Source organism: Danio aesculapii, chromosome 20 (genome assembly GCF_903798145.1).
Source record: "Danio aesculapii chromosome 20, fDanAes4.1, whole genome shotgun sequence".
NCBI classification, from domain to species: Eukaryota; Metazoa; Chordata; class Actinopteri; order Cypriniformes; family Danionidae; genus Danio; species Danio aesculapii.
The window spans coordinates 32,843,183-32,869,736 of NC_079454.1; the positions used below are offsets into that span (position 1 = coordinate 32,843,183).

The following is a 26,554-nucleotide window of genomic DNA, read 5'->3' on the forward strand; positions in this document are numbered from 1 at the left end:
AGACCCCAGAGCAGGAGAGGAGCAGTGCAGGAAAAGCGCAGAGCAGGAAAAGAGACAGAGCAAAGTTTACCATCTATTTGTCTCTTTCTTGACCATGTGACCAAAGCCCAAATACTGAGACATAAAAACTGACCAATCAATATGTGACTACATTGTAAAACCCACACACCAGGCCCTGATCTTATCAGTATCTGCCTTTGGAGTCAGTATGGACCTTCTTGGTGAAAAACACATGTTTTGCCATATAAACAAATGCATATGATAAGTTTTTTTATTCCTACACTGTATCAAGTTAAAAGATCTTCAACTTCCACACGAAGCCCAGCTCATCACTGTATGCTCCATAGCACTGGACCAATCAGAAGAACTCTGAAGTGGGGAAAGAGTTGTAAATTTATGTTTACTAGCACTCAATGGCTGTACTGCGTATTTTTCAAATCAATCCAAACCATTGCATCTCATGATTTTAGAAGCGGACACGTGTTCAACATCTGAATCAAATAGAAAGAAAAAACAAAACACCAAATGAACCTGCAATTACTAAAATCACCCATATACACCAATAGAGAAAACGGCATACATCCACAAATAAGCTGCAGTGGGGAAAAAAGCAGATTAAACATCTGGAGCAGAACCACTAGGATAAAAGCAACAAATCCCAAGAAGCGAGAATATGATTGCTGAGGAAGCTAGATGACTCCCAGATCATATTGAAAAGGACTCGCTCTGATAGCACAGAGATTTCCCTAAATACTGACACATATTTGAGGAATAAGGTCATGAACTACCAGTGAGCTGAATACACTTGCTTTTCCATTTTCAGAAATTACTACTGAACAAACTCCAGATAAAGAATTTCCCCTCTCCTGCTTTCAAATGAAAATCCTAACTCACGATTCCCGAGGCAAAAGCGAGGCAAACACGGTGTGATTAAAGATGAAATATATTTAGCTGTACCAAAAGCCCAATGACGCTGTCTGTGGTCTTCCTTTTGCTGAGTAACGGTATGAAAAGCTAGGATAAAGAGAAGGAGAAATGAGAGAAATTATAAAACAACGAGTGGGAGGAACAGGCAGAGAAAGACAGCATGAAAGGGAAGGATATTTCTGTTGTTAGCGCTTGATGTGAGCGGCTCTCAGCCCACAGGAAAGCGTGAATGCAGAAAGAGAGAAAAATGCCGAGTGCTTTGACCTGCACACCCACACTACCTCCCTGTCAAGGTCACACCTGCTACTGCACACACTCTGATACAGTGTGTGTTTGGCTGAGAGCCACTCTCTGCCATGAGGTCCCATCCAGGGGCTTGGATGCTGGTACTTAATGATCAAAGGCCATCTCATGGGTGTTATGTGCATCCAATTCCACGACTGCTGATGAGGTTACCGGGATCACAGTCCAGCTGCTAAGCCAACAGAAGGACAATTAGCCTTCGTTTTTCTCCAGGGTGGGGCTGTTCTGGCATCTAGCCCATGGTAATCTGTCAGCATAACACTGAATGACAAACTCCAAATGAGTCAGAAGCCCTATGCAGTACTCTAGCCAAGAAAAAAAAAAAAAAGATGCCAGCAGTTGTTTCCGGAAATTCATTGTGTAAAAACAGCATGATGTTTCATGTATTTTTACACTGACATGTCAGTATCAGATACGTTTAGAAATAATAATAATAATAATGATAATGATAATGAAATTGATAATGATAATAATAATAATAATAATAATAATAATAACAATAATAATAATAATAATAATAATAATAATAAAAATAGCATCAGTTTGTTTTAAATATAACTGGCTAACACAGAATTAGATACTAATGTCATAACTGATAACTAAAATGTATTTAACTTTTTTAATTCAAATGTAATCAAACATAATGAACTTTTGACTTTTGCACCTTGAAGAATTTGACCTTTAAACTAGGCTTACTAAAAAAGGATTTATTCAAAATGAACAGTACACTGGTTGAACAATACAGATGCTCCAGGGAAAAATACAAAATAACCATTGCCTAAAATGCTTGTGTAATCGAATTTCAGCAAGTATTTTTTTGTGTACAACTATGAGGGGGGGAAAGAAGCTCCTTGAAAATGTTAAGAGTAAAATATTTAGATTTATTCTGTAAAATTCTTCCAAATTAAAGCGTTATTTGGAAAATTAAATTATAAATAATATCATATTTATTTTATTATACATTGAAAAAAATTGTCTGCAAAACTGTTGCAAACAATGTGTTGAATTTAAACAAACAAATTAAATTTAGTAATGTTCAACTTAATTTGCCTGCTTAAATTCAGCTCAAATAAATGATTTACAACTACTTTACTTAAATTTTTTTGTAAATCCAAGAAATCATCTTTGAATCGTTTTTGTGTGTGTGTGTGTGTGTGTGTGTGTGTGTGTGTGTGTGTGTGTGTGTGTGTGTGTGTGTGTGTGTGTGTGCAAATGTTTATGTGAAAGTTGAAAGACCTTTATAGAATAAAATAAATGTTTTGTTGCAAATATGTTTTTTCATAACTATGTTATTACTACTCATAGCATGTTTAGCATTTAATTTTAACACAGTAACTATTACGTTGCATTAAAAAATGCATAAAAAGTTTTAAATATTATGTTGCGATGCAAAAGTAATTAATGCTTTTACTTTCAAAAACAAATATTATTTTCAGGAAATTGGGTGAAATTTAGCATACCATTAATAGCAACTTACAGTCAACTTCTTAACATGATTAAAGGTGCCGTAGGTGATTGTCTTCAGAAACATTGTTTGTTGTATTTGTCTCTTCACATTCTAATAGCAATGACTAAAGTAAATGATCGAAATGTATTTATATGTATTTTTATATTCTGGATAAGACATAAGACAAAAACATGTTATCCAATTAAAATTTGCCGGGCCGACAATTCCCATAATTCTGATAAGGAGCCCAAATGGTCTGTCAACAAATGTAGATTTGTACATCTGCACACCCGTTTACGTAGATCCGCCGTTTGCGTGTGCACATGCGTTCACCTGCACAGGAGAGAGAGATCTGTAAAAACGAATGCTGAACCAAAACTTTTGAAATCCTGAATGAATATTGGAGTTACTTTTGCACGCTGGAGGAAAGATGACACCATGGCTGAAGTATTTCTTTTAGACAGATAATGTTATGTTTCAAAACTCTTTTAGGCATACAAAGTTTATGTAGATTTAGTTGTTTCACAAGAGGGTTATATGCACAGAAGTGTTGTTCAGCCACTGAAATCTTCCGGCAATAGACTATTTTCATAAGTTTCATAAGGGACTTTTTACAGCATCAATAATGTAGATTTTTATTAAGTTTAACAAAATAACATAAATAAATTGCCTACTTTACTGAGCTGAAGTTGGTTTTATATTCACTTTGGTTCATTTTTGAACAATGACAACCTGTGACGCGCTTCGTATATTGTTTACCATGCTACTCTGAATGTTCAGTCTGAAATAGCATGTAAGTATGGCTTAACAATAAGTGTAATTCCTGCACCCCAGCAGCCAACCACTAAGCATAAAGTAGTCACTTTAGGACAAAGCCATGAGAGAGTGAGACTAGCGATCCTCGCATGCATGAAATATTGCACATTATGACAAGTTTTGCTTGCTACACAACTGAAAATGTGCTAGTTATATAATACAGTTGATCAATTAGAATTGTAGCACTGTAAAGTACTTTAAGGTTTTCTAACTGGCGAATGACATGATCTATTGGGTTGTCTACTGTCATCATTAAGGTGCACGTTGATGATATCAGGAGACGTGGCTTTGGAATGGCAGGGGTGGGAGATATGTTTCAAAGATATTATTTAGGCAGATCACCTACTGCATATTTAACATTTATTTCACATCAACAATAACACATTTCCACTGCATTAAAATGAAAACACATATTTACATTTTCGGATAAAACCAACATTTCAAATCACTTTCCCAAGGTATGTAAACATGATCCCGATAAGCAAGAACGTTTTCCACTTACACACTGTCTGTGATCCCGACAAAAAATACCTAATCAAAGCAAATGTGTGTGTGAGTGTGCCGTGTCTGACAGAGAATAGGCTCAGCTAAAGAGGATGGAGTAGCGTAGACTGATGGAGGGGTGAACGGGAAGAGGAAGGGTTGATGAAGGAGGGGGTTTGCTCTGGGACTGGAAGCCTCTTTGAAGTGATGAAACAGATCAATGAGCCAAAGACAGGCTTTGATGGCGAGAGAGATCAGCTGACAGACAGCTCGGTGGAGCCTCGTTAGCGTGATGAAGTGTAAGCTGGGGTGTGTGATCGCGTGTGTTGTGACTGACTGACGGACGCCACTTCCTTGTCTATGGCACCAACAATGAAATGCTGAGTGCATTTGAGGGTGGGAATAAGTTTGACGCACGTTTGCCAAAGAGTCAATGAAGCACAATGTTCTGTCGTTTGTGTGTAATTACAGCACAGGCAGGTGACCTCAAAGGCACCAGGAACTAGCAATTCTGCCGAGTTTACTGTGAAAGAGTGTGTCTCGGCCATAAACTGCACTGCACTGTCTAAACTGCATAGCAACCACTTAGAACAGACAGAAACAAAAATGCACTGCAGTGATGGGGGGGAGGGAAAGACAGAAAGGAGAGAAACAGAAGGCGTATGGAGGAAAGGTGCAAAACTGAACCTCAGATGTAAAGGTGTGCACAAATGGTTGAATATTTGAACATTCAAATAGAAATAAAACACCAATTGAATTTCATTATATCCCTTTGCTTGGCCTAAATGTATGGAATCCATAATAAATACCGTGAATGACAACCAAGGGGTCATTTACGGTCAAAATGCCAGTCTTTTCAATACAGTCTTTTCATGCCAGTATAGTTACACGACACGGCAACATTTTGGTGACGGAAAACGCATAACGTTTTTGAATATGCCGACATACTCAAACAAGAGGCTTTGAAAATGAAGATGTCCCAAGTGTGTACTGTACCTTTATGGGAGCCAAGATTACGTGCGCACAAACACACTATGGCAGAGTGCACGTCATGATTTTGCCAAATACAGCGCAATCCTTGATTAACATCTCTGTTGATCCTGGAACATAATTTTTGTTCTAAAATGTAATCCATACCTATTCCCTACCCCTAAACCCAGCCATAACTGTAAATCATTCCCAAAATCAGATGGGAATAATAGTTGGATAACAATTCTATAGAAGCTGTAAGCCTAAACTTAGTGAAGTTTATTTATAAACTAATTTCGAGTTTTTATTATTATCTGTTATCTGATTTATGACTCACCAATCAGACCCTAAGTTCCATATCACAGCCATCTTCGTTTTGAAGAATCCCCTTTTCCACCCCTACTCCTTCTCTTTTCCTAAATGGGTGGCCCAGTGGTTAACACTGTAGCCTAACAGCAAAAATGTCACTCGTTCTAGTTCTTACCTGGCCAGCTGACATTTGTGTGCAGAGTATACACGTTCTCCCCGTGCTCACATGGGTTTCCCCCGAATTCCCTGGTTTTCTTCCACCATCCAAAAACATGCAACTTAAGTTCATTGACTAATCCAAATCAGCACCATAGACATGCTCCTAGTAAGTAGTTATCTAATAAGAGCAATCACTTTCTGTTCATTATCTACTGTTCTTGAGATCTACCTGAGCTCAAACTCCCCTCTCGCCTTGCAATTGGGAGGGAGATCCGGGCTCGAGGATCTTATGAGCTCAGGGCTCTCTCCCGTGACAGCATGCCAAACAAGCTTTATAATCAATCATCAGCTAAGTGCGAACTCTTGAAACATAAACAGTAAACATATCCCTTAATTCTGATTGGCTGATTGGAATGTTGTTCATCAAAGATGTTAATCCAGGAACGTATCTTACTTGGTGAAATCAGGTTGGCGATGGCAGAGTATTTGGTAGTGTTGTTGCTCAAGTGTTTCTTCTCTAATCAGCATGGTTTACTTCACATTGACATTCTACATACATATAACCCGCAAACTGGACAGACGTCCATACAGGTACTGTTTACTAACAATGTGAGTGTGCAAAATCCAAATGGCATACGTTGTTTTTGGTCTTTTCATTAATGTGTAAATGCAGATAATTTTGATGATGTCGAATCATAATAATAAAATGTCAATGTCAAATTCTGTCATAATAACATAAACTTTTTTGAATACAAGGAAAGAACATTTCCATTTTTTTCCTCCATCAATGAGTACGTTTACATGGACACCAATAATCTGATTTTAATACGATTAAGACAATACTCTTATTAAGAGTCTACCATGTAAACAGTGATTTTTGATTAATTTAATCCGCTTAAGGTCTATCGAACTAAACAGAAATTGAATTAAGACGTATGCCAATATGTCATCGTAAGTGTATGCCAATTTCAGTCGCACTATTGAAGTGTAGAACAGACATGTAAACACTGCAATCAAACTATTACAGTCATGTTTTGACTTTTCACCGTTTTTTATGACAGGATATTTCATACACACATGTCTGACACTATTCTCTGCACCTATCGAGTCAGTAAAGGACCACAGACACATACACCACATACACTGCAAACTGAGAAGTTCTTTTTTCTCCCATTCGGCATGCGGTATCAAATTCCATTAAACAACACTCTCGCACCAGTCCTTAATGTATACTCGCATCCAATACCTTAGTTTGTCACGGAGAAAATAATTAAATGTTCCTGAATGAAAGAGAAGCTGCTGAACTGCAATTAAAGCCAAAAAATAGAAAAAACACCCAAAATTCCACGTAACTAAAGAGGAAACGTGGATAGCATGATGACGCAACGACATTAATTGATCTATGTGCTATAACATGCAAAAAAGAATCATTAAAGGAACATTCAAAAAGTTACTTAATCATATTATTAAAGCAAATAATTCAATTACTGATGTCCATGTAAAGGTAGTCAATGTCGTGTAAATGTAGGCTTAAACTACAGACAGGACTACATGCACGGGTTAGGCTATGGAGCATGCAGTGGAAGCAGATTAATTGTTTGTTAAGCAGTTATTGCAAGTATTGGATAAAAAATAAAAATGACGCTGTATTTAAACTTTGTAAATTTTGTAAAGCGATAGCACCACTACAGTAACCAATGATAATAGGTACAAAAACTGAAATGTCATTGTTGACTGCAGCTGAATGAAAAAAGCTCTACCCATCACTGCATTCAGATGCACCCTAGTTATTTAGGTATAAGCGAAGCACAGACCCACCTACAAATGGCATAAGTCACTCACAATTTTTTGTGGATATGACAAACATTTGATTAAATTTGATAAATTATATTCTCACTAAACTTAATTTAAATAAACATATATTTAAATCTTCATTTTTATGCTTAAATATTCACATGGAACAATTTAGAAAAAAAAGGCTCATTCTTTCTCAGAACAATTGTTTAAGTTTCCATGTGAATGATCTGCACTGTTTATCTTGCTCTACTGGTGTCAAGTCCCTGCAATTTGCTCTTTGTTGTTGCCTTTTTGACTTAATGGAAACCGAATGTGTCTGTTATTGCAAAACAAAGTCATTGTTTTTTTTAAGGTGAAGACAATATTGAATCCTTCAGCAACTTTTCCATTAGCCTTTCCTTCAAAGTGGTGACTCACAAGTGCCCTTACACGAGGGTGTCCGCCCGCTCCTTGTCCTGCATGCTGTCTCACTCTCCAACAGGAGGGTAATTTACTGTAAATTATTTAATAGCCTTTTTGCAAACGTCACAAAGCCCATATTTCTGTGACGATCAGGTACAGGCACACGCAAGTCCTTTTCATGCCTCTGTTGTTATGAGGTTTTCTCATGCAAGCCTCGAGGGGGAAACCGGAAGGTGATTTAGGCTGTGCTTATTAGATGAGTGCAATAAAAGAAAAGCATTAAAGATGGCCCGATTCGGTTTCTACAGCATGGAAAATGAAAAGTGCAAGTATTGTGGTAACGCTTTTTGAAGAGGTTAGCATAAAATAGAGCTGATAGACTTGAAATCCCAAGGCCAGGATGGGGTGAACCGAAGTGAACCTAATGCAGACAGAGTATGTTGAGATGCAAAAAAATACTTATTTAATGCGGGTCTTGCATTATAGTGATGTGAGGACGTTGAAAGCTGAGTGAGGGTATAATTAGGTAGGGCTAGAGAAGTCAACTCGAAACAATGTCCTGAAACAATGCAAACCCAGCACACTGTCCCCTAAAATCACTGAAGAAGGGCTGATGAGTTTGCGAGAGCAAACAAGGTAAGATTAAAAAAGCTACGTACAACCCCAAAAGAGAAAAAGTTGCAAATAAAAAAATAAAGTAGTGGTTTTCACATTTACTTTGACTTGTCTTTCATTTCAGACAATATGAACACAAAAAAAGTTCATGTTTTGTCTGGTCAACTTCATTTGATTTGTAAATATACATCCTTGCCTTCATTCAGACCTGCAACACATTCCAAAAAAGTTGGGACAGGAGGAGTTTAGGGTTAGTAACCAGGTTAATTGGTTAAATAATAATGTGATTTAAAACAGGTGATGTCAACAGCTGATTGTAATTATGATTTGGTACAAAAGCAGCATCCAAGAAAGGTCTAGGAGCAAAGATGGGCTGAGAATTGCCAGTTTGCCAACAAATACATGAGAAAATTAAGGTTTAAAATGTTTAAAAACAATGTTCCTCAAAGAAAGATAAAAAGACATTTGGATATTTCACCTTTAACGGTGCATAATATCATTAAAAGATTCATGGAACCTGAAAGGACAAGTGTGCAAGCTTAAGCTGAATTACCACCCATGCATATTTCAACAAGACAATGCAAAACCACATACTGCACCGACCTGTCTCCAATAGAGAATGTGTGTTGCATTTTGAAGAGCAAAATGGGACAACGTAGATCCCATACTGTTGCCCACCTTAAGACTTGTTTGCAGGAAAAATGGGACAAAATTACATCTGAAACACTTCATCGCTTTGTGTCTTCAGTCCCTAAACGTCTTTTGTGAAAAGTGTTGTGTTTTACTGTTGCAACTTTTTTTAAAATGTTGCAAGAGCCAAATTGGAATATTAAAAAAATCAATTGAAAAAATTTAAATTAAAAATCAAGAAGAACAAAAAAGGTTTGTTGTATTGTCTGCAATGAAATACAAGTCAAAGTCAATTTAGAAATCACTACTGTCTTTTTTTATTTGCGTTTTCCATACTGTCCCAACTTTTTCTAATTTGACGTTGTATATTACACATCCTTGGACGGATGGATGGATGGATGGATGGATGGATGGATGGAAGGATGGATGGAAGGATGGATGGAAGGATGGATGGATGATTAGAAAGCTAACAGTGTTGGTGATCCCCAATTATGGCGTACCAATGTTGATCCACCTGTGTATTAAGTCTAATGTTTAAGACAGAAATAACTGACTTGAAACCATTTTTAATTGGTGAAAATACTCATATAATTATAAGTATAAATAGCAGTAGGTGCTCTTCAAAAGATGCTAGTTCTTAGAGAAGGTTTTAACATGCTGACAGCATCTGAAAGTAACTTTCGACATACTAAACCCTCTTCTGCGTCACTAAATGCATCCCATTTAAAACACAGCCGACACAGCCAACAAATTCACTGCCTTCAACAATAAATTCCAAGACAATTACTGTCAAAACAGGAAAGCATGTCTCTTACAATACGCTGTGCATTAAGACAATTTCTGAAGTCAAAAACTTTAACAAAAGCATCTCAAGATCTCTGAGTTGACTTCTCCATTTCAGCTCAGAGCTCTTCAACTCTATCTAAGTGTTAGGATTCCTGTCTCCTGGTATCTGATTAGCATTAAAAAGCTCTCACACAATTTTGCAGCAATAACCATAATTATTGTTCAAACATCTACTCACCGGCTGGTTTTGAAAATATATTTGTGCATTTCTAATTTAAGTTTTATCTATTTTGGACATTAGAAATCCTGAATTCTAGATGTCATGCAGGTACAGAAGGTCTAAGTGAAGAGTGAATCTAATCAGATTTGTTCAATTCTAATTTAGTGGCCTTTGTTGCAACTACAGAATACAGTAAGTTATACAGTCACACACACTCAATTATATACAACTGCTGCTGTACCATTATGGCAGAGAGGATGGACTTAAACTCCTTTGCTTGAGCCGATCACAGCACACATACACATACACACACACACTGCTGCCAAGCTCTCCAGATGATGAGCATTGCTCCTGTGGATTACATAAGAAGTGGCATAGGCATCCTCAGGCAATGTCTGTGTGTGTATGTGTGTGTGTATATGTGTATGTGTGTGTGCATGCTAGATTCAGCTCTACATGCCTGACACACAAAGCAAAACAAGTCACAAGCACTAACACACATAAATAAGCACCACAGCCATGTCACAGCCAGTATATTTCATTTCGCATGCAGAATTATAGCATGGGGAACATTTCACCAGTCTCACTTGGTGTAGTCTCACAGTGTAGCATAATTAATATGGGTTTTAAGAGGCAGGATGATGCACAGTACCTTTGACGCTGATGTGTAGAGGACGATAATGTGTGTGATGATGTGTTACTCCAGTGGACACTGGTTAGTGGAAAAATATCATAACAGATGGCATTTTTTAAGGTTCTTAATACTTTATTTCTGGTAACTGTGGTTTTATACACTCACCGGCCACTTTGTTAGGTACACCTATCCAACTGCTCGTTAACGCAAATTTCTAATCAGCCAATCACATGGCAGCAACTCAATGCACTTAGGCATGTAGACATGGTCAAGATGATCTGCTGCAGTTCCAACTGCGCATTAGAATGGAAAAGAAAGGTGATTTCAGTGTCTGAGTATTTCAGAAACTGCTGATCTACTGGGATTTTCATGCACAACCATGTCTAGGGTTTACAAAGAATGGTCAAAAAAAGAGAAAACATCCAGTGAGCGGCCGTTCTGTGGGCACAAATGCCTTGTTGATGCCAGAGGTCAGTGTAGAATGGTCAGACTGGTTCGAGCAGATAGAAAGGCAACAATAACTCAAATAACCACTCATTACAACTGAGGTATGCAGAAGAGCATCTTTTAATGCACAACACGTCCAACCTTGAGGCTTATGGGCTACAGAAGTAGAAGACCGCACTGGGTGCCACTCCTGTCAGCTAAGAAAAGGAAACTACCGCTACAACTCACACAGGCTCACCAAAATTGGACAACAGAAGATTGGAAAAACGTTGCTTGGTCTGATGAGTCTTTCTGCTGCAACATTCGGATGGTAGGGTCAGAATTTGGTGTCAACAACATGAAAGCATGGATCCATCCTGCCTTGTATCAACGGTTCAGGCTGGTGGTGGTGGTGTATGGTGTGGGGGATATTTTCTTGGCACACTTTGGGCCAATTAGTACCAATTGAGCATTTTGTCAACGCCACATCCAACCTGAGTATTGTTAAATATCTATTTCTTCAAAAACTATTTATTTATTCTATTAATTTATTCTAAATTAATTTTTAGAATTATGAATTTTTATCTTACAAATATAGTGACTTAATAAATATTTCTTGTTTTGATGTTTGCAGTTAATACCTTTTAAATATGGGCTTATAAAATATACAGTGATCCTTAGTGCATCCTACCTAATTTCAACATCATCATCATGACAATGTACAATCACTAGCCAGTGGCATTTGGTAAAAAAACAACATAATAATATTAGTGTGTGAAGAAATGGTCGACAGGAGTAAATAAACACTGACACTGTCCCCTAAAATCACTAAAGAAGGGCTGATGAGTTTGTGAGAGCAAACACGGTAAGACATTTAAAAAGCTATTTAATATTAGTGTGTGAAGAAATGGTCGACCGGAATAAATGAATGTAATTAGGGTTAGGGTTAGTCTACTACAGAGAAATATGTGTTGTAGTCTTCAAACATTTTCAAAGTTATCTCTATAGATTTATTCTACATTGTTAGATGAGATATTATGATGAGACATCCTTAAAAAACACTGACTTATTGGTGGCGAGACTGTAAGGTTTCCATCATGGCCTTCATATCTTCATGTGACATTTTATCCAAAATGTGTTTATTACAGTAGGCGACATGGTGACTTAGTGGTTAGCACTGTCGCCTCACAGCAAGAAGGTCACTGTTTCGAGTCCCAGCTGGACCAGTTGACGTTTGTGTGTGGAGTTAGCATGTTCTCCCAGTGTTCGCATGTGTTTTCTCAGAGGGCTCCTGTTTCCCCATGTGCTATAGATGAATTAAACTGAACCAAATTGGCTGTAGTGTATGAATAAGTGCATATATAAGTGTATGGGTGTTTCCCAGTGCTGGGTTGCAGCTGGAAGGGCATCCGCTGTGGAAAACATATGCCGGATACGTTGGCAGTTCATTCCGCTGTGGCGACCCCTGATGAAGCCAAAAGAAACTGAATGAATGAATGAATGTGTTCCTTACAAGCCTTGAACATGATCTCCTCAATAATCTGCAACCCATAATAGGGATGAGGCTTGATCACTGTGACATGCGTCTTCTTTAGTAATAAATACCCTTCATTAAATCTGAAGAGACGATCATTGTGAATAAAAATGATCAGACTTATAGTGGGTTATATTCTAAATTACAGTGATTATGACTGTCAGCAATCAGTGTTGAAGACATATTTGTTCATAGCAGCCAACAATCTTCACAGGCGCTCTACTGCAGCCGGGGAAGTGCAAATGCTCGGGAGACTATTTAAAATGTATCTGCTTTACCATGAGGTCATCACACCACTTTGTGCATGTGTGTGTGTGTGTGTGAGAGAGGTTGATCAATAGATCTGCGTGCAAACCGCACAGTCTTGGGGGCCCACGAGGCTAGCTGAGTTATGAGTCTGCCATTCTCTCCCCCCTCTGTGCTTGAAAAAGCAATTCGCAAAAGACAGAGACCACCCAAAAGTGTCTGCTACATAATAACCACCATTTCACCACCCGCAAATTAATTATTCACATGGCAGTCCACCGAGAACAATACACAGGTTTTTTTTTTTTATAGAACTGTGTAATTTTAATACAGCAAAGACAAAAAACAGCTCGGCCAATGTAGTGAGTTTGGAGGTGGGACTATTTGTTTGTCCAACCAATGGATGAGTGTTTAGTTTGGTGGCACAAAAATTACACACTTCACCCACAGTGCGAAAGCTTGAAGTGTATCTTATCTCTCGGTGTCTCTGGTCTTTTGTTTTTATCATCTGGCTGTCGTGTCACTTTGGGTAGAGGCGGCGTTCTGTGGTCTGACGGGAGTTGTGGGAAGCAGAACGCTTTTGGGATCGAAGCGCATTTGCCCGCTGGCCCGAGAATGAAGACTCTCCTCTCTCTCCCACTGCTCTAATCCTTTGGATGATTTTGCCAGGATTCTGCCATTCTGGGCTCTTGAACTGCCACTTTCTGTCATTGTCAACTGGGGAAAAGTTTACACAACTCTAAAACAGATCTGCACAGCACTGCACGGCCCACAGCGACACATACACACTGTGACATAAGCTAGATACATCAATACAATCTCATTAGCATTCATAGGTATTCATAAACCCTAAAGGTATTATTGTGCCACACCAGGGAATGTTTCGGAGACACGCGAAATTTTACCATCAATGAATATAATTTGTTTTATTAGCGATCTATTCACTAATTCACTAATTTCCTTCAGCTTAGTACCTTTATTCATCAGGGGTCGCCATAACGGAGTGAACCACCATCTTATCCAGCGTATGTTTTACACAGCGGATTCCCTTCCAGTCGCAACACAGTACTGGGAAACATCCATACACACTCATTCACACACATACACTACAGCCAATTTAGTTTTTTCAATTAATCTATGTCGCATTTCTCTGGACTGCGGGGGAAACTAGAGCACCTGGAGGAAACCCACAAGAACACGGAGAGAACGTGCCAAAGTCCCAAAGTGCCACCCAATCCATTATTTGATATTTAGGAAATGACAAACAAATAATCCAACACACTATGAATGCTGGGTTAATAATTTAGTATGTGCAACCGGTTACACATAATTAATTATTAAGCAAGTATTGATAGTGTGCACTATTATTTGTTTACTTTTTACACATTTTTTACATGGTGATTTTCTCCTTAGAGCCTATAGCTTCTTCAGATGTGCTGAGTTTGTACTTATTACTAAAAAAAGCCAAAAAACAAACACAAACATTATTATTATTATTATTATTATTATTATTATTAATAATAATAATAATAATAAATGTTTTGTATCACTTTATTAAATTAAAAATATAAAGACTGTCAATACAGAAATGTTCTCTTTTTTTCTAATTCACGTTATTATAACCATTCATTCATTTTCCTTCAGGGCGACATGATGGCGCAGTGGGTAGCGCTGTCGTCTCACAGCAAGAAGGTCACTGGTTTGAGCCTCAGCTGGGTCAGTTGGTTTTTCTGTGTGGAGTTTGCATGTTCTCCCCGTGTTTGCGTGGGTTTCCTCCGGGTGCTCCGATTTCCCACACAAGTCCAAAGACATGTGGTATAGGTGAATTGGGTAAGCTAAATTGTCAGTATTGCATGTGTGTCACATTCACACTCATACACTATGGTCAATTTATTTCATCCAATTCTCCTATAGCGCATGTCTTTGGATTGTAGGTGAAACCGGAGAACATGCAAACTCCACACAGAAATGCCAACTCGTCCAGCCGGGACTTGAACCAGCAACCTTCTTGCTGTGAGGCAACAGGGCTAACCAATGAGCCACCGTGCTGCTGTTATTATAATCAACTCAAACTAATATTATTTGCAGATATGTATTCCATTTCAACTGTTCTTTTAAAATATACTTTTGCCCTGTAATGACAAAGCAGAATTTTAAGCAGCCATTACTCCAGTCGTCAGTGTCACACGATAATGCAGAAATCACTCTGATCTGTTGCTAATACTATTTGATGCTAATAATAGAAAACTATGCCTAATTGTGGATACTGTGAAAGTTATCTAAACTAAAAGAGGTTTTTATAATGTCTTTTCAGTAACTTTTGATCAATTCAATGCATATTTGCTAAACAAAAAAAGCCTTCCAAAAAAACTGACTAACCCAAAAAATGGTGAAAATTGTGAATATACCCCTGTAATGTATACTGCAGTCCTTTTTTGTCTGGCTTTCTCGAATATCTCACCTGTTCGCCAAAAATTACTAATTATATCACTGGGAATGTCGGACACCGGCTCATACATATTGTAATAGATGTGCCAGGCACGAAAGCTTGACAGGTGTAGCAACAGTAACTAAGGAGGGCGGGGCTTAGCGAAGGGTCAATTCAATTTTTGTTTATTTATATAGCACTTTTACAATGTAGATTGTGTCAACATATAAACTCCAGTAAAGTACAGATTTGAGAGTTTATGTTAGTTCATTTCAGTTAGGTTTAAATTTTACTGCTGAAAGTTCAAACACTGATGGGCAAATCAGTAAATATTTCAATATATCAATTTGATTCACTGAGGCACACTGAAAAAAAAATATTCATTGGATTTACAAAACACCATGAGATAAGAATCATACCACTAGTACTATCATCTTATCCAAAAAACCAGTCACAGTGTTTGTCAGACCAAGATCTGTCAACCAACTCAGCAGATCAGACCTCAGATGCTCTGTAGCTCAGTATAACATAACAGTGACTAAAGTCATTCACAAAATCAAGATAAGGCCTCATTCGCATCAAGCCATTCAGCTCAATATTGAGATTCCTTACAATGCCGACAACTGAGGAAATAAAGAAAGAAAGAATGAAAAGAAGGTTGCACTAATCACAATTTGGAGTCTCTTAGGGAGATTTTCATTTGCCCTCATCTCACGGCAGCCGACATTTATCTGATCACAGTGGCTCAAAGAGGCTAAGTAACACAGAGCAAAGACGATCCGTTTCTGAAGAGACTGTTCTCCGAATGCATCAACTGCCACCAATATCTGACAAAGGGTGGTGTCAAGCGAGCTGTCCTTCCTATCTGACTGACAGCAAATTATCCTGTAGTGACGGCGGAAGAAATATTTTCCATTAGAGCCGCACTCGCTGTGAAAAGTAATGTCATGCCTCTGTGTGTACGAACGAATCGGCGAACGTGGATATCCATTTCAAAATCAAAGGCCATCTATTTGAATACAAAGTGTGAAAAGGAGATTTTGATTAGACAGGAAGTGCTTTGCTGTCTCCGCAGTGGGAATAGACCTTAGTGACTCGTTCAGCATAATTAAGGGCTGAATTTATGTACTAGTGTTGTGATGAGAGAGTCACTGAACTAATGCGATGTGCCTTACTGATCCCAAATCCCAATCCAGTAACAATAGACAGCCTTTTATAAAAGACTTATGACGCATCTGACTGACAAGCCATGACAGTGGATCAACTCACTTAAGCACAATACTGGCATCGCAAGCAGACGAAGCTTGTTATATTGTGTTACAGCATAATGTAGTCACATTTCAGAAAGGGAAAACGAACAATGGATCGTTCATGTCCCAATGAATTTGTCATGAGCTTGACGAAGACGATCTGTAAACGCAACAATGGTAACCTGATAACACAAGTGATAAAGAAACTAAATACTTACTGACAGCTTCACCACACACCTGAAACAGACCACACATGCTATTTCATTTCCATCAATGAAAAGGATACAATCGTAAAGCTCCGCTCTGAGTCCCGATGGCGAGGATTTTCTGGACAGGGTCGAATGCCATAGAGGAGGGCTGATAGGGGAAGCCATGGCGCACGGTCTGGGGATGTAATCAGAAGCAAGACATAGTTAGAGATGCATTAAAACTTTAGTTGATTGAACTATGTAAAAGTAAGTTTGTAAGTGATTTCTGCAACTGAAATATTAAGGTGAATGAAATTCTGGGTTATCCTGCATCACGTTTCACACTGCTCATACTTTACCCAGGTATAAAAATGTTTCACAATGTACTAAAGTCTGGGTTAATGTATTAATTGTCATTTTTGTGGTGCCTTTTTCATTGACTGAACTATTGGACTATTTAAAAGTAAGTTTATAAGTGATTTCTGCATGTGAAATATTTAACCTTAGGTCATTCTGACTGAATGAACACACCATGCAAGCTTCATATTATATACTAGGGCTGCACAATATACTGTCTCAGCATCGATTTTGCAATGTGTGTGTCCGCAAGAGTCAAATCGCAGGATTTACAATGTTGAGGGATTATAGCTGATCAGCAACAACAATTGAGAATAAATGAGTGGTGTTTTGTAGGTTGTAGGTTGCTAGGTGACCATCAACCGTTTTCTCGGAGGATGACAAGCTGACAAAACATTGCTGTCACTCTGATACAAGTTTTATTTACGTAAATTACAAAGCACTGCAGTGTTTGTGTGTTCTGTGTTTGTCTGAGAGCGTCACACCACTTGTACATACAAGCCACGCACCTCCTTTGGAAACAACGAACTTGTGCAAACTGTAGAAAAGATGCGATATGCAAACGGCCCCTAAAAGCCCACCCTCATTTGCGATCTCCGTCAGTTGATCTTCTTCCACAGCCATGGTGGATTCACCTGATTTGTTGTCAAACGGGTTGCGGATTCATTCCTTAGCAGCTCGTGGGTCGTTCACTGGGTCTTTTCCCCATAGCAAAGAAACTTTCCAAAGACGTCTGTTTCTTACTCATTTTACTGCTTGTGGGTTAAATTTGGGCGATCAAGTGAGAAAACAGTAATTTTCCAAAATAAAAGATTTTTCAAAATAAAAGATTTTTCAAAATAAAATATTGTTCAGACTCAGATAATAAATAAAATGGAAATAATTAAGGATTTCTTGTGCGGCCTAATACCAGTTGATCCACGGACTGGTACCAGTCCGCTGCTCGATCGTTGAGGACCACTGGTTTAAAGCATTCGGGCACAAAAAAACGTAGATTTGTAACTTTCATGAAGAATAATTTAGAGGAATTAACGCAACAAAGCCTATACAGCGTTATTTTCATTCATTTATTTTCTTTTAGGCTTATCCAGCACGTTTTACACAGCGGATGCCCTTCCAGCTGCAACCCATCATTGGGAAACAGTGTTATTTTACATTTCATTATTCAATTTCTGTGCTTGAATACTGTTTGACTCTCTGTAAAACCATAAAGCACTGCTTATTTGAGTTTTTTATTTGCTCTGTTGTAATTATTCTTACTAGCAATTTGTTTATTATTTTTATATTTGATTCACACCCAAAATAACCCCAATCAATCTAAATTCAAGATTTTTCCAAAAAAAGCTATTTAAGTCATCTGGTGAAACTGCAATATGTATCACAGAAAAAAAATATCACAATGTCAGATTTGTCCAATCTCGTGCAGCCCTATTATATACTGCAGATTATTATACTATCAAGTTTCCAGACCATATAGGTAAGAAAAAAAATACGGTACTTTATTTTGATGGTCCATTTGAGTATTAGTAGTCTGTCTGCTTAATATCTGTTGATAGTGCTCTTTTAACAGACATTTAACTGACTATTAGAAACTTTGCAAGTACATGTCAACTTACACTAACCCTAACCCTAACCCAAACCCCAACCTAACAGTCTACTTATAATCTAATGAGAATTAGTTGGCATGTAGATGCAATGTAACTTACTGTAAATTCAACAAACGGACCATCAGAATAAAGTGTGACCAAAAATACTTTAGTTGACACACTTTCCATCACTATTTGATGTCTTTCTCTTTATGTGCTGAAACAAATGCATGAGAGTATGAGCATGAGAATATGAAGTGTACAATAGGCTGTTGATCGCTAAGCTTCTAAACTTGACATTTTAACAGTGCACCATTCCACATTGTACATTTCAAAGTTAACACAGCAAATGTGCTGCTAACTCAACTGCTATCACAAGTGCAGAATATTCCTTTTCCCATGGTTAAAAGTAATGTTCAGAACAAACATAACCTGGAGATGAAGGCACAGAATGTAATTTCTACAACTAAAAGGTGCATATTCAAAATAAACAGAGGTGTAGTTTGATCCTTCAGAAATCATATTCATGTTAAGCCGGACCATTGTCTTGCAATTCTTAGATATTCTGATACATTAGACACTTTTCCCTTTTGATGGGCATAACTAATGTGAAAAAAGGATACTTTCAAACTGGAAATCTTCTGACCCTCCATGTTTCAAAGAGTGGATGGGTGAATTGTATCAAGTCATTCAGCTCGAGAGGATACGCTCATTAGAATCTCAACAAAAATTTCAAGCTGTATGACAAACTTTTCTGGATTTCCTTAAAACTGATTAGTGCTATGTCAACAATTTACTAGCACAGTTGATCATACTCTGATAATTACATTTGAACATTATGATTGCTTTGATTGGTAAATACCCCATTTGTTTGTTATTTCATTCATTCTTTCATTTTCTTTTCGGCTTAGTCCCTTTATTACTCTGGGGTCACCACATGAACCGCCAAGTTATCTAGCATATGTTTTACACAGCTGATGCCCTTTCAGCTGCAACCCATCTCTGGGAAACATCCATACACATTTCTTCACACACATACACTACGGACAATTTAGCCTACCCACTTCACCTGTACCGCAAGTCTTTGGACTGTGGGGGAAACCGAAGCACACGGAGGGAACCCTCGTGTACGCAGGGAGAACATGCAAACTCCACACAGAAATGCCAACTGTCCCAGCCGAGGTTCGAACCACTTCTTGCTGTGAGGCACCAGCACTACCTACTGCGCCACCGCGTCACCTGTTTGTTATTTATTCACTTTAATTCATTTATTTTTAATATTTTCTGATTTATCGCTGGGGTTGCCATGTTTATACCAGTGGATTTCCTTTGTACTGTTTCTGTATTTTAAAAAGAATAAAGCCTTAATAAAATCTATTAAAAAAAAGAAATCATATTCATGGATGAGCTAATGTATCCAGAATGTGTTATCATGGTAATTTGAAGCAGATTAAGGTCATTGTGCACAGTAAGATCCTTGTCACTAGTTAAAATTGCTTATTTTTCTGGATTTGCACATTCTTTAAAACATTTGGGATAATTTAAGTGCATAAGTCTGCAAAACATATGACAGTGCTCTGGATATTCTATTGACAAAATCAGATATGGTGCTTTTAAGAGCAATATAAAACAAACATAATAAATAATAAAATACTATAACAATATTTTACAAAATATTGTTCATTATTTATTCATATTTTAACCAATGATTTTATTTGAACTATATTATTGTTATTGTTAAATAACACTCCTAAAATAAATTTGGTTACTGAAAGATGAAAAAATATATTAATAATAATAAAGGACATTTTAAAAATGTTTATTAGCTACTAACTGTAATGAACAGATTTAAGTTACAGCACTACAATTTCTGAAAGTGAAAAGAAAAAGTATTTACAGGTATAACAAAACCACAGAAAAGAAATCTAAATAAACAAAATCGAATTCAAATATTAATAATTTCTCCAACAGTAAATACACAATACTAACATTAGTTTTATAATGTAGTATTTCTTATGCACTTGTTTGTAAAATGAGTCAAAAGAGAGTGACAAAGCATTGTGTGCAGCAACAGTCAAACTCCCCTTCAGGCACAATCCAATATCGGGTTCTACTGAATATATCCAACTATTTTATTTCCCAGCTCTTTGAACAGCTCAAACAATTGTGATGTGCTATAGATAGAAAAAAGAAAAGAAGAAAAAAAAAAAACAACAGGGAGTGAGAACAGAGACCTTGCTGCATTGTATCCAGAGAACAACAATGGTTGGCTACAGGTTTACAGCACTGGCCTGTGCTTAACAGCTGTCATCGTTTCTCTCTGTCTGTGTTATAAAACCTAGAGAGTGTCTACATAGACAGCACTTGCAAGCATCAAACACGCAGCTGTAATGGTCTCTAGTTAGTCAGCTCACGGCGTTGTGAGATACCGCCTCTCCGTCTCTATGTTTGTTTAGTGGCTGAAGCAGGTTACATAAGCAGAGCTTGTGGGGACGGGTACCTGTCGGAAAGCTGAGTACTGGCAACAAGCTTCACTCCACTCTCATATCTCTTTTCATCTTTCCACTAATTATGAATTAAATAATTAACTATTCCTGTTCATATGTGTCTATTAAATTTAGGTCTTAGACAAAAGACCAAAGCCTGGGGAAACGCACACATGTAACTTAGTCAAAAATGACTCATTATAAAGTGTTATTTTAAAAAAAGCTGCTGTGTTAATACAGTGCGTCACAATATTTTTGAAAACATTGAAAGTTTACTTAAGTCAAATTTTCCTTAGCCCTCTTTTCGCCTTCATGAACACATCATTAAAGATTACACCATTAAAGCTCTCTTTACATGTGTAATGAATTTGAAAACAAAATAATCATTTAACCGCATTGTCGGTTGCTAGAAACAAACGACTGACAAAAGCACAAGCGAACAGCAGTCAAGTGTGACCTGTTAAGAAGCATTTCATTAAAGGTGCAGTTTGTAAGTTTGACACCCAGTGGTTGAACTAGATATTGCACTCCTGGTTTAAAACAAACACAAGCGCAGTTTGCCAGATTGAGCGAGTTTACCTGAATATCGAGCCTAAAGGCTGATTTGAACCGTTTTCTAACTAAAAGCAATGGCACGCAATAGAAGAAATCCTTTATTCATACTAAAGGAGTTTTGTCCTAACAGATGCCTGAAATTTCTTTTTTTAGAAACGGTTTCTATTCCTCACAGGTGAACAACAGGATGAACTATGATCACCTCAGGTACACCTCGTGAGCTTTATTCAGTGTTAAATGCTAAAAATGTGAGTTTAAATGGCATTTTACATGACATTTATTGCATACTACAATTAATCAACGTTTATTTATATAGCACTTTATTACAACCAAGGTTGACCAAAGTGCTTTACACAAGTAAAAACTAATTATACAGCACAACAAAAAAGTAGACAATGCAAAACAAGACAAGAAATATCAATAAAATACAACAAACATTAAAACATAAAGAAGTGTCAGTGCCATGCATTAAAAGCCCATTTAAACAAGTAGGTCTTAAGCTTGGCTTTAAAAAGTGGCAAGTGAGTGATTGTACGAAGCTCAGTGGAAAGGGAATTCCAAAGTTTAGGACCTGCCACTGCCACTTGAGTCACCTTACTCAAGTGCTGAAATATAAATGGCTAAACTGGCAATAACCAGAAGAATATCTGACTTTAGCATTGCTTTTCAGATAAACAAGAATGTTCACTTAGCATGTTTCTTAATATATCTGCAAACATATTATGGTATCTTTTATGCGTTAGAAGAGTCAAAAACTTACAAACAGCACCTTCAAACCTACAGAAAAAACACGCCCCCTTCACTGAACCAGTTGCTGTTTGTTAATAAACAAACTTGGCACTGTTGTTCATGGTTATCTTTTGACAACAAAGCAAGTATATTTCTGTAAATTTATTTAAGTTATTTCTGTAGCTTTTTTACAATCTTAATGGTGCCATAAAATCACCTGTATGGATATACCTAGGAATAGCTGAATCATAAGAGTTCAGTTCAGTTCAAGAGTTCATTGTTTTCTCTTTCCCTTGTAAATACTGAAAGTGTAAAATCTCAGTGAAAAACAGGCCAGTCAGAACAAAACACAGACACTGATGATCCATGTGGGATCATTAATCGGCACGCCCCAGTAAGCATTTAATTGGCCATAATGTTTTCTTGTGAGATTACAACAATGATTTTCCCCCATTATGTTTAATTAAGCTACTTACTATATATGTAGCATTCTTATTTTGAAAACAAGAAAGGCTTTAATGAAAAGTAAAGGAGCAGTTTTGTGAAGCAGGCAGCCATGCTTGACTATAGTGTTCACAGCTATACGGATTATATATGTATTCAACGCCACCACTAAAAAGACATAAGGTCTGTTTAAATGTATCTTTTTGTTAATTAATTGTGTATACTGTGTTTAATTTGCTGCATTTGTTTTTAATGAGGCAACATACACATGTGCATGTTTGTATTAAGGCAAAACATGTAAACTGCTGAATATCAGTGGATGTTTATACATTGTATCATATCACTTACTGTCAAACTTACATCTAATTGAGGATAGTTCACTCACTCCTTCTAGCTAAAATAAACCTCTCGACCACTTCAACTGAAAATATTGTCATTTAACAAAGGAATCTAGTCAATTTGTTAAAATTTGTTTTGAAGTGAAGTATGATTATTTTGCATGTGTATTTCGAAGTACAACATGCTCTGTTTGTGTGTGTGTGTGTGTGTGTGTGTGTGTGTGTGTGTGTGTGTGTGCACGTTTTATCATCTGCTACTTTAAATGTGCAAACTTGATACAGCAAAATGGATTTTGACCTGATATCAATGTGGCTATGCTTCCATACACCTTTTTTTATGCGCATTTTGGATATGAGCATAAAAAAAAATCGGTTGATAGAAACGCCAAGATGCACATCAATTTTGAAAATGTGCATAAAAAAATTTGCGCATAACTGAGTAGGATAAACTTTTTATTCGATAAGAAAAGATGCACATAAACTACGATGGAAACACTTTTACCGGACAAATTTCAGTATGTGCATTAAAAAAGGTCATGTGATGTTGTTATAAGAGATCATGTGATGATAAAAATGTGTGTGAATGGACAAACCAGCAGGCTGAGCACATTGTAAAACATCTTAAATGTTGTTTTGGTCAATGTAAAACACCTTAACCGTTTTAGAATTAGTGTTATTATATTATTAATGACCTCCAGAATCAAGTGTCTGTGCTCTGCGTCTCACGGCTTCAAACGCCACCACGCGTTCATTGCGTGTCAGGATTGCCTTCTGAGACGCAAGTCATTTATTAAATGAAGAAAAGATTCACGCAGCTTCTCCTACTGCACAAATTCTGATTTTACTGTTGATATTAGGTGCCAGTTAATCAGGAAGTGACAATTTTGTTCTCTTTGACTCGTTGGATGGAAACGCTGCTTTATTCGCACGTCTTTTATGCAATAATTTTGTTTTGCGCATACATTTAATTCACACTTTTGGATGGAAACATAGCTTGTGTTTAGAGTTGATCAAAATCATTCTCAAAATAATTCAACGGATATTGCTCTTGTATGGCTTTAGGGTTATAGTTTTGGGGTGAACACTTCTATTCTTTTATAGTTTAACATTTTATAATATCTTTATAGTTATTGCCTTTGTTGTGAGCAGGGCTTAAAAGTTGGCAAAACAAGGAATTGATTTAACATACTGTTATCTGTGAGTCTGACTTAGATGAATAAATGTCCATAAAGTAAAGATATGTTCCAGTCTTGAATGGCTCTGTGTTCAAAGGAATCGATTAAGCAAATGAGACAATGACTCAAAATGTACTTGTCGCCACCTACTGTCATAACAAAGTAACCTTTAGCAAGGTTGACTCAACGAATTAGTTTGGCCAACACATTTGAATCGTTGAGAAGAATCAAAATGCTCATCACAGCTACAATACTGTCATTCTACTGCAGTTTCTGTACACACACACACACACACACGTGTGGGCTCATAATCTAATGCCGCCCATTCATTTGGACGTAGATTTGTGTGGAGCACTATAGATGAGAGGAGAGGAGCCTCAACAGATAACCTGTTTCTCACTGAGAACTATTAACTCCATCCATTGTGCTGCCAGATCTAATCCAGGGAGGGCAGCTAAACCCACCAACACTTCAACTAGGCCTATTCATAACACCGTGGACACATTGGCTGTCACAACCTAGTTATCTACCTTCCTACAATATTTTGGTGACCTACAGTACATGATGGCCAAAAAGGTGCTGCAGATTAACAGTCAGTATGTGTGTTATTCAAAAAGATAGACAAGACAGAAAGGCTTCTGGGTTTAAAAGAAAACAGCTACCAACATTGCAAATGACATGTTAATCCTAGCACAGTAGATTATGCAAGAAACGGGTTGTTTATCCCCCCTCCTCCCTCCACTGAAGCATCACCGCTTCATTCTACAAGCACACATGATTCAGACGCTTTCATAAAGTAGCATGTTGGATATGAACACTAGGCTATAAGGGGAAAAACAGACAGCCAAAGCGTCCGCGTGGACATAAAAGATTCTCTGTGTCACGCATGAATATTTTACGCATTTGTGCGCATTTTCCAAATACAGAGTCAGCTCTTTCCACGCACAGCTTTAAAAAAAAAATCATCTAGTCTGGGTTTGAGGGGGCAGAATTTTACAGTACAGTGTGTATATATAAAATACACAAGCATTTTAATGTCAAACATGGAAAAAATCGCCGCGCTTTATTTGCAATAAAACCATAACGCTTTAAATTTAGTTCCACTATATGATGCATCACATCTATCAAGCATAAAGCGCCAGAAAAACCTGTGACAGTAAGTCCCTGTGATAAAGTGTAAAAAGGCATGCAGTAAGTGGCACTTGCGTGAGGTTTATTAGAGAAAAAGCCACATCAGGTGATGCTACACATTGACTTGAAAGCTTCCCCACCTTGCAGAGCTGGAAGTGTTCAGATTGGAGCGTCTCCGGGATGAGCTCGTTCTCCTTGGCCCCGAGCTGTGGGGATGGAGAAGGGGACGACACGGCCGTCAAGCCGTCCAGCACCTTACGGATATTAAACTTCTTCATTTTCCCCCGGTGCGAGTGGCGGAGGGGGACCGGAGCACCCGAGTCGAGATCAGCCGCGGATGATGAGGGGGAAAGCCGCTCTCGCTCGTTTCTGCAGCGCGTCTCTTTAAACCTCACATTTTAAAGAGTGCTTTTCACCGGGTCCTCCATGGCTAAAAGCTTGAGTTGTGAGCGCTGTTTTTGTTTTATTTTTTATTAGCGTTTGTGGTGTGTCCGTTTATTCTGACTCGGCGTCCCGCTGCGTCTCAAATTTCCTCTATCCTCTCTCTCTCACTCTCTCTCTCCCTTCTCTTCTCTCCTCTCCTCCACTCAACGCGGAAACACCGCTGCAGCGCGGCGCATGCGCACTCCGGCCTGAATGACTACTGAAGCCGCCTTCCGAACGCTTCTCCCGGTGACCAGGCAAGACTGTAGAGCGCTGAGTGATCTTGGCGTCACATTGCAGAAATAGGGGGCGGGACTGTGCACCTGGAGCCGCAGGGATGCAGGATAGAGAGCGAGCACATCAGCCTCGCAGTCATCACATAACAGTCATGCACGTCAATTCATCAAGTTGGCTCACACTCTGTAAAAGCGATTTGATAGGAGACATTTTTTCATATACCTACCAGCCAGTGGTGTAGCCTAGTCCTCAAAAAAGGTGGTGTACTATTACACCCAACCCAAATTGTAAATGAAAGTACGCAAAGAAACAACGAAAGCCAATTTTTCTTTGAATCATTATCTATCTATCTATCTATCTATCTATCTATCTATCTATCTATCTATCTATCTATCTATCTATCTATCTATCTATCTATCTATCTATCTATCTATCTATCTATCTCTCTCTCTCTCTCTCTCTCTCTCTCTCTCTCTCTCTCTCTCTCTCTCTCTCTCTATATATATATATATATATATATATAT

General features: G+C 37.8%; 1 protein-coding gene across 2 annotated transcripts in view; it reads right to left on the minus strand.

Annotated features, from left to right (window-relative positions):
- stxbp5a (syntaxin binding protein 5a (tomosyn)) overlaps nucleotides 1–26,023 on the minus strand; it is a 166,146-nt gene extending 140,123 nt beyond the window's left edge. For both annotated transcript variants that reach the window (XM_056481621.1, XM_056481620.1), the window contains exons 1-2: nucleotides 25,511–26,023; nucleotides 16,668–16,765 (exon numbers count right to left, since the gene is read on the minus strand). In XM_056481621.1, the coding sequence (XP_056337596.1) occupies nucleotides 16,668–16,765; nucleotides 25,511–25,648 (236 nt within the window). In that variant the 5' untranslated portion in view covers nucleotides 25,649–26,023. The remainder of the gene's footprint in view (nucleotides 1–16,667; nucleotides 16,766–25,510) is intronic.
- Nucleotides 26,024–26,554: the final 531 nt, after the last annotated feature.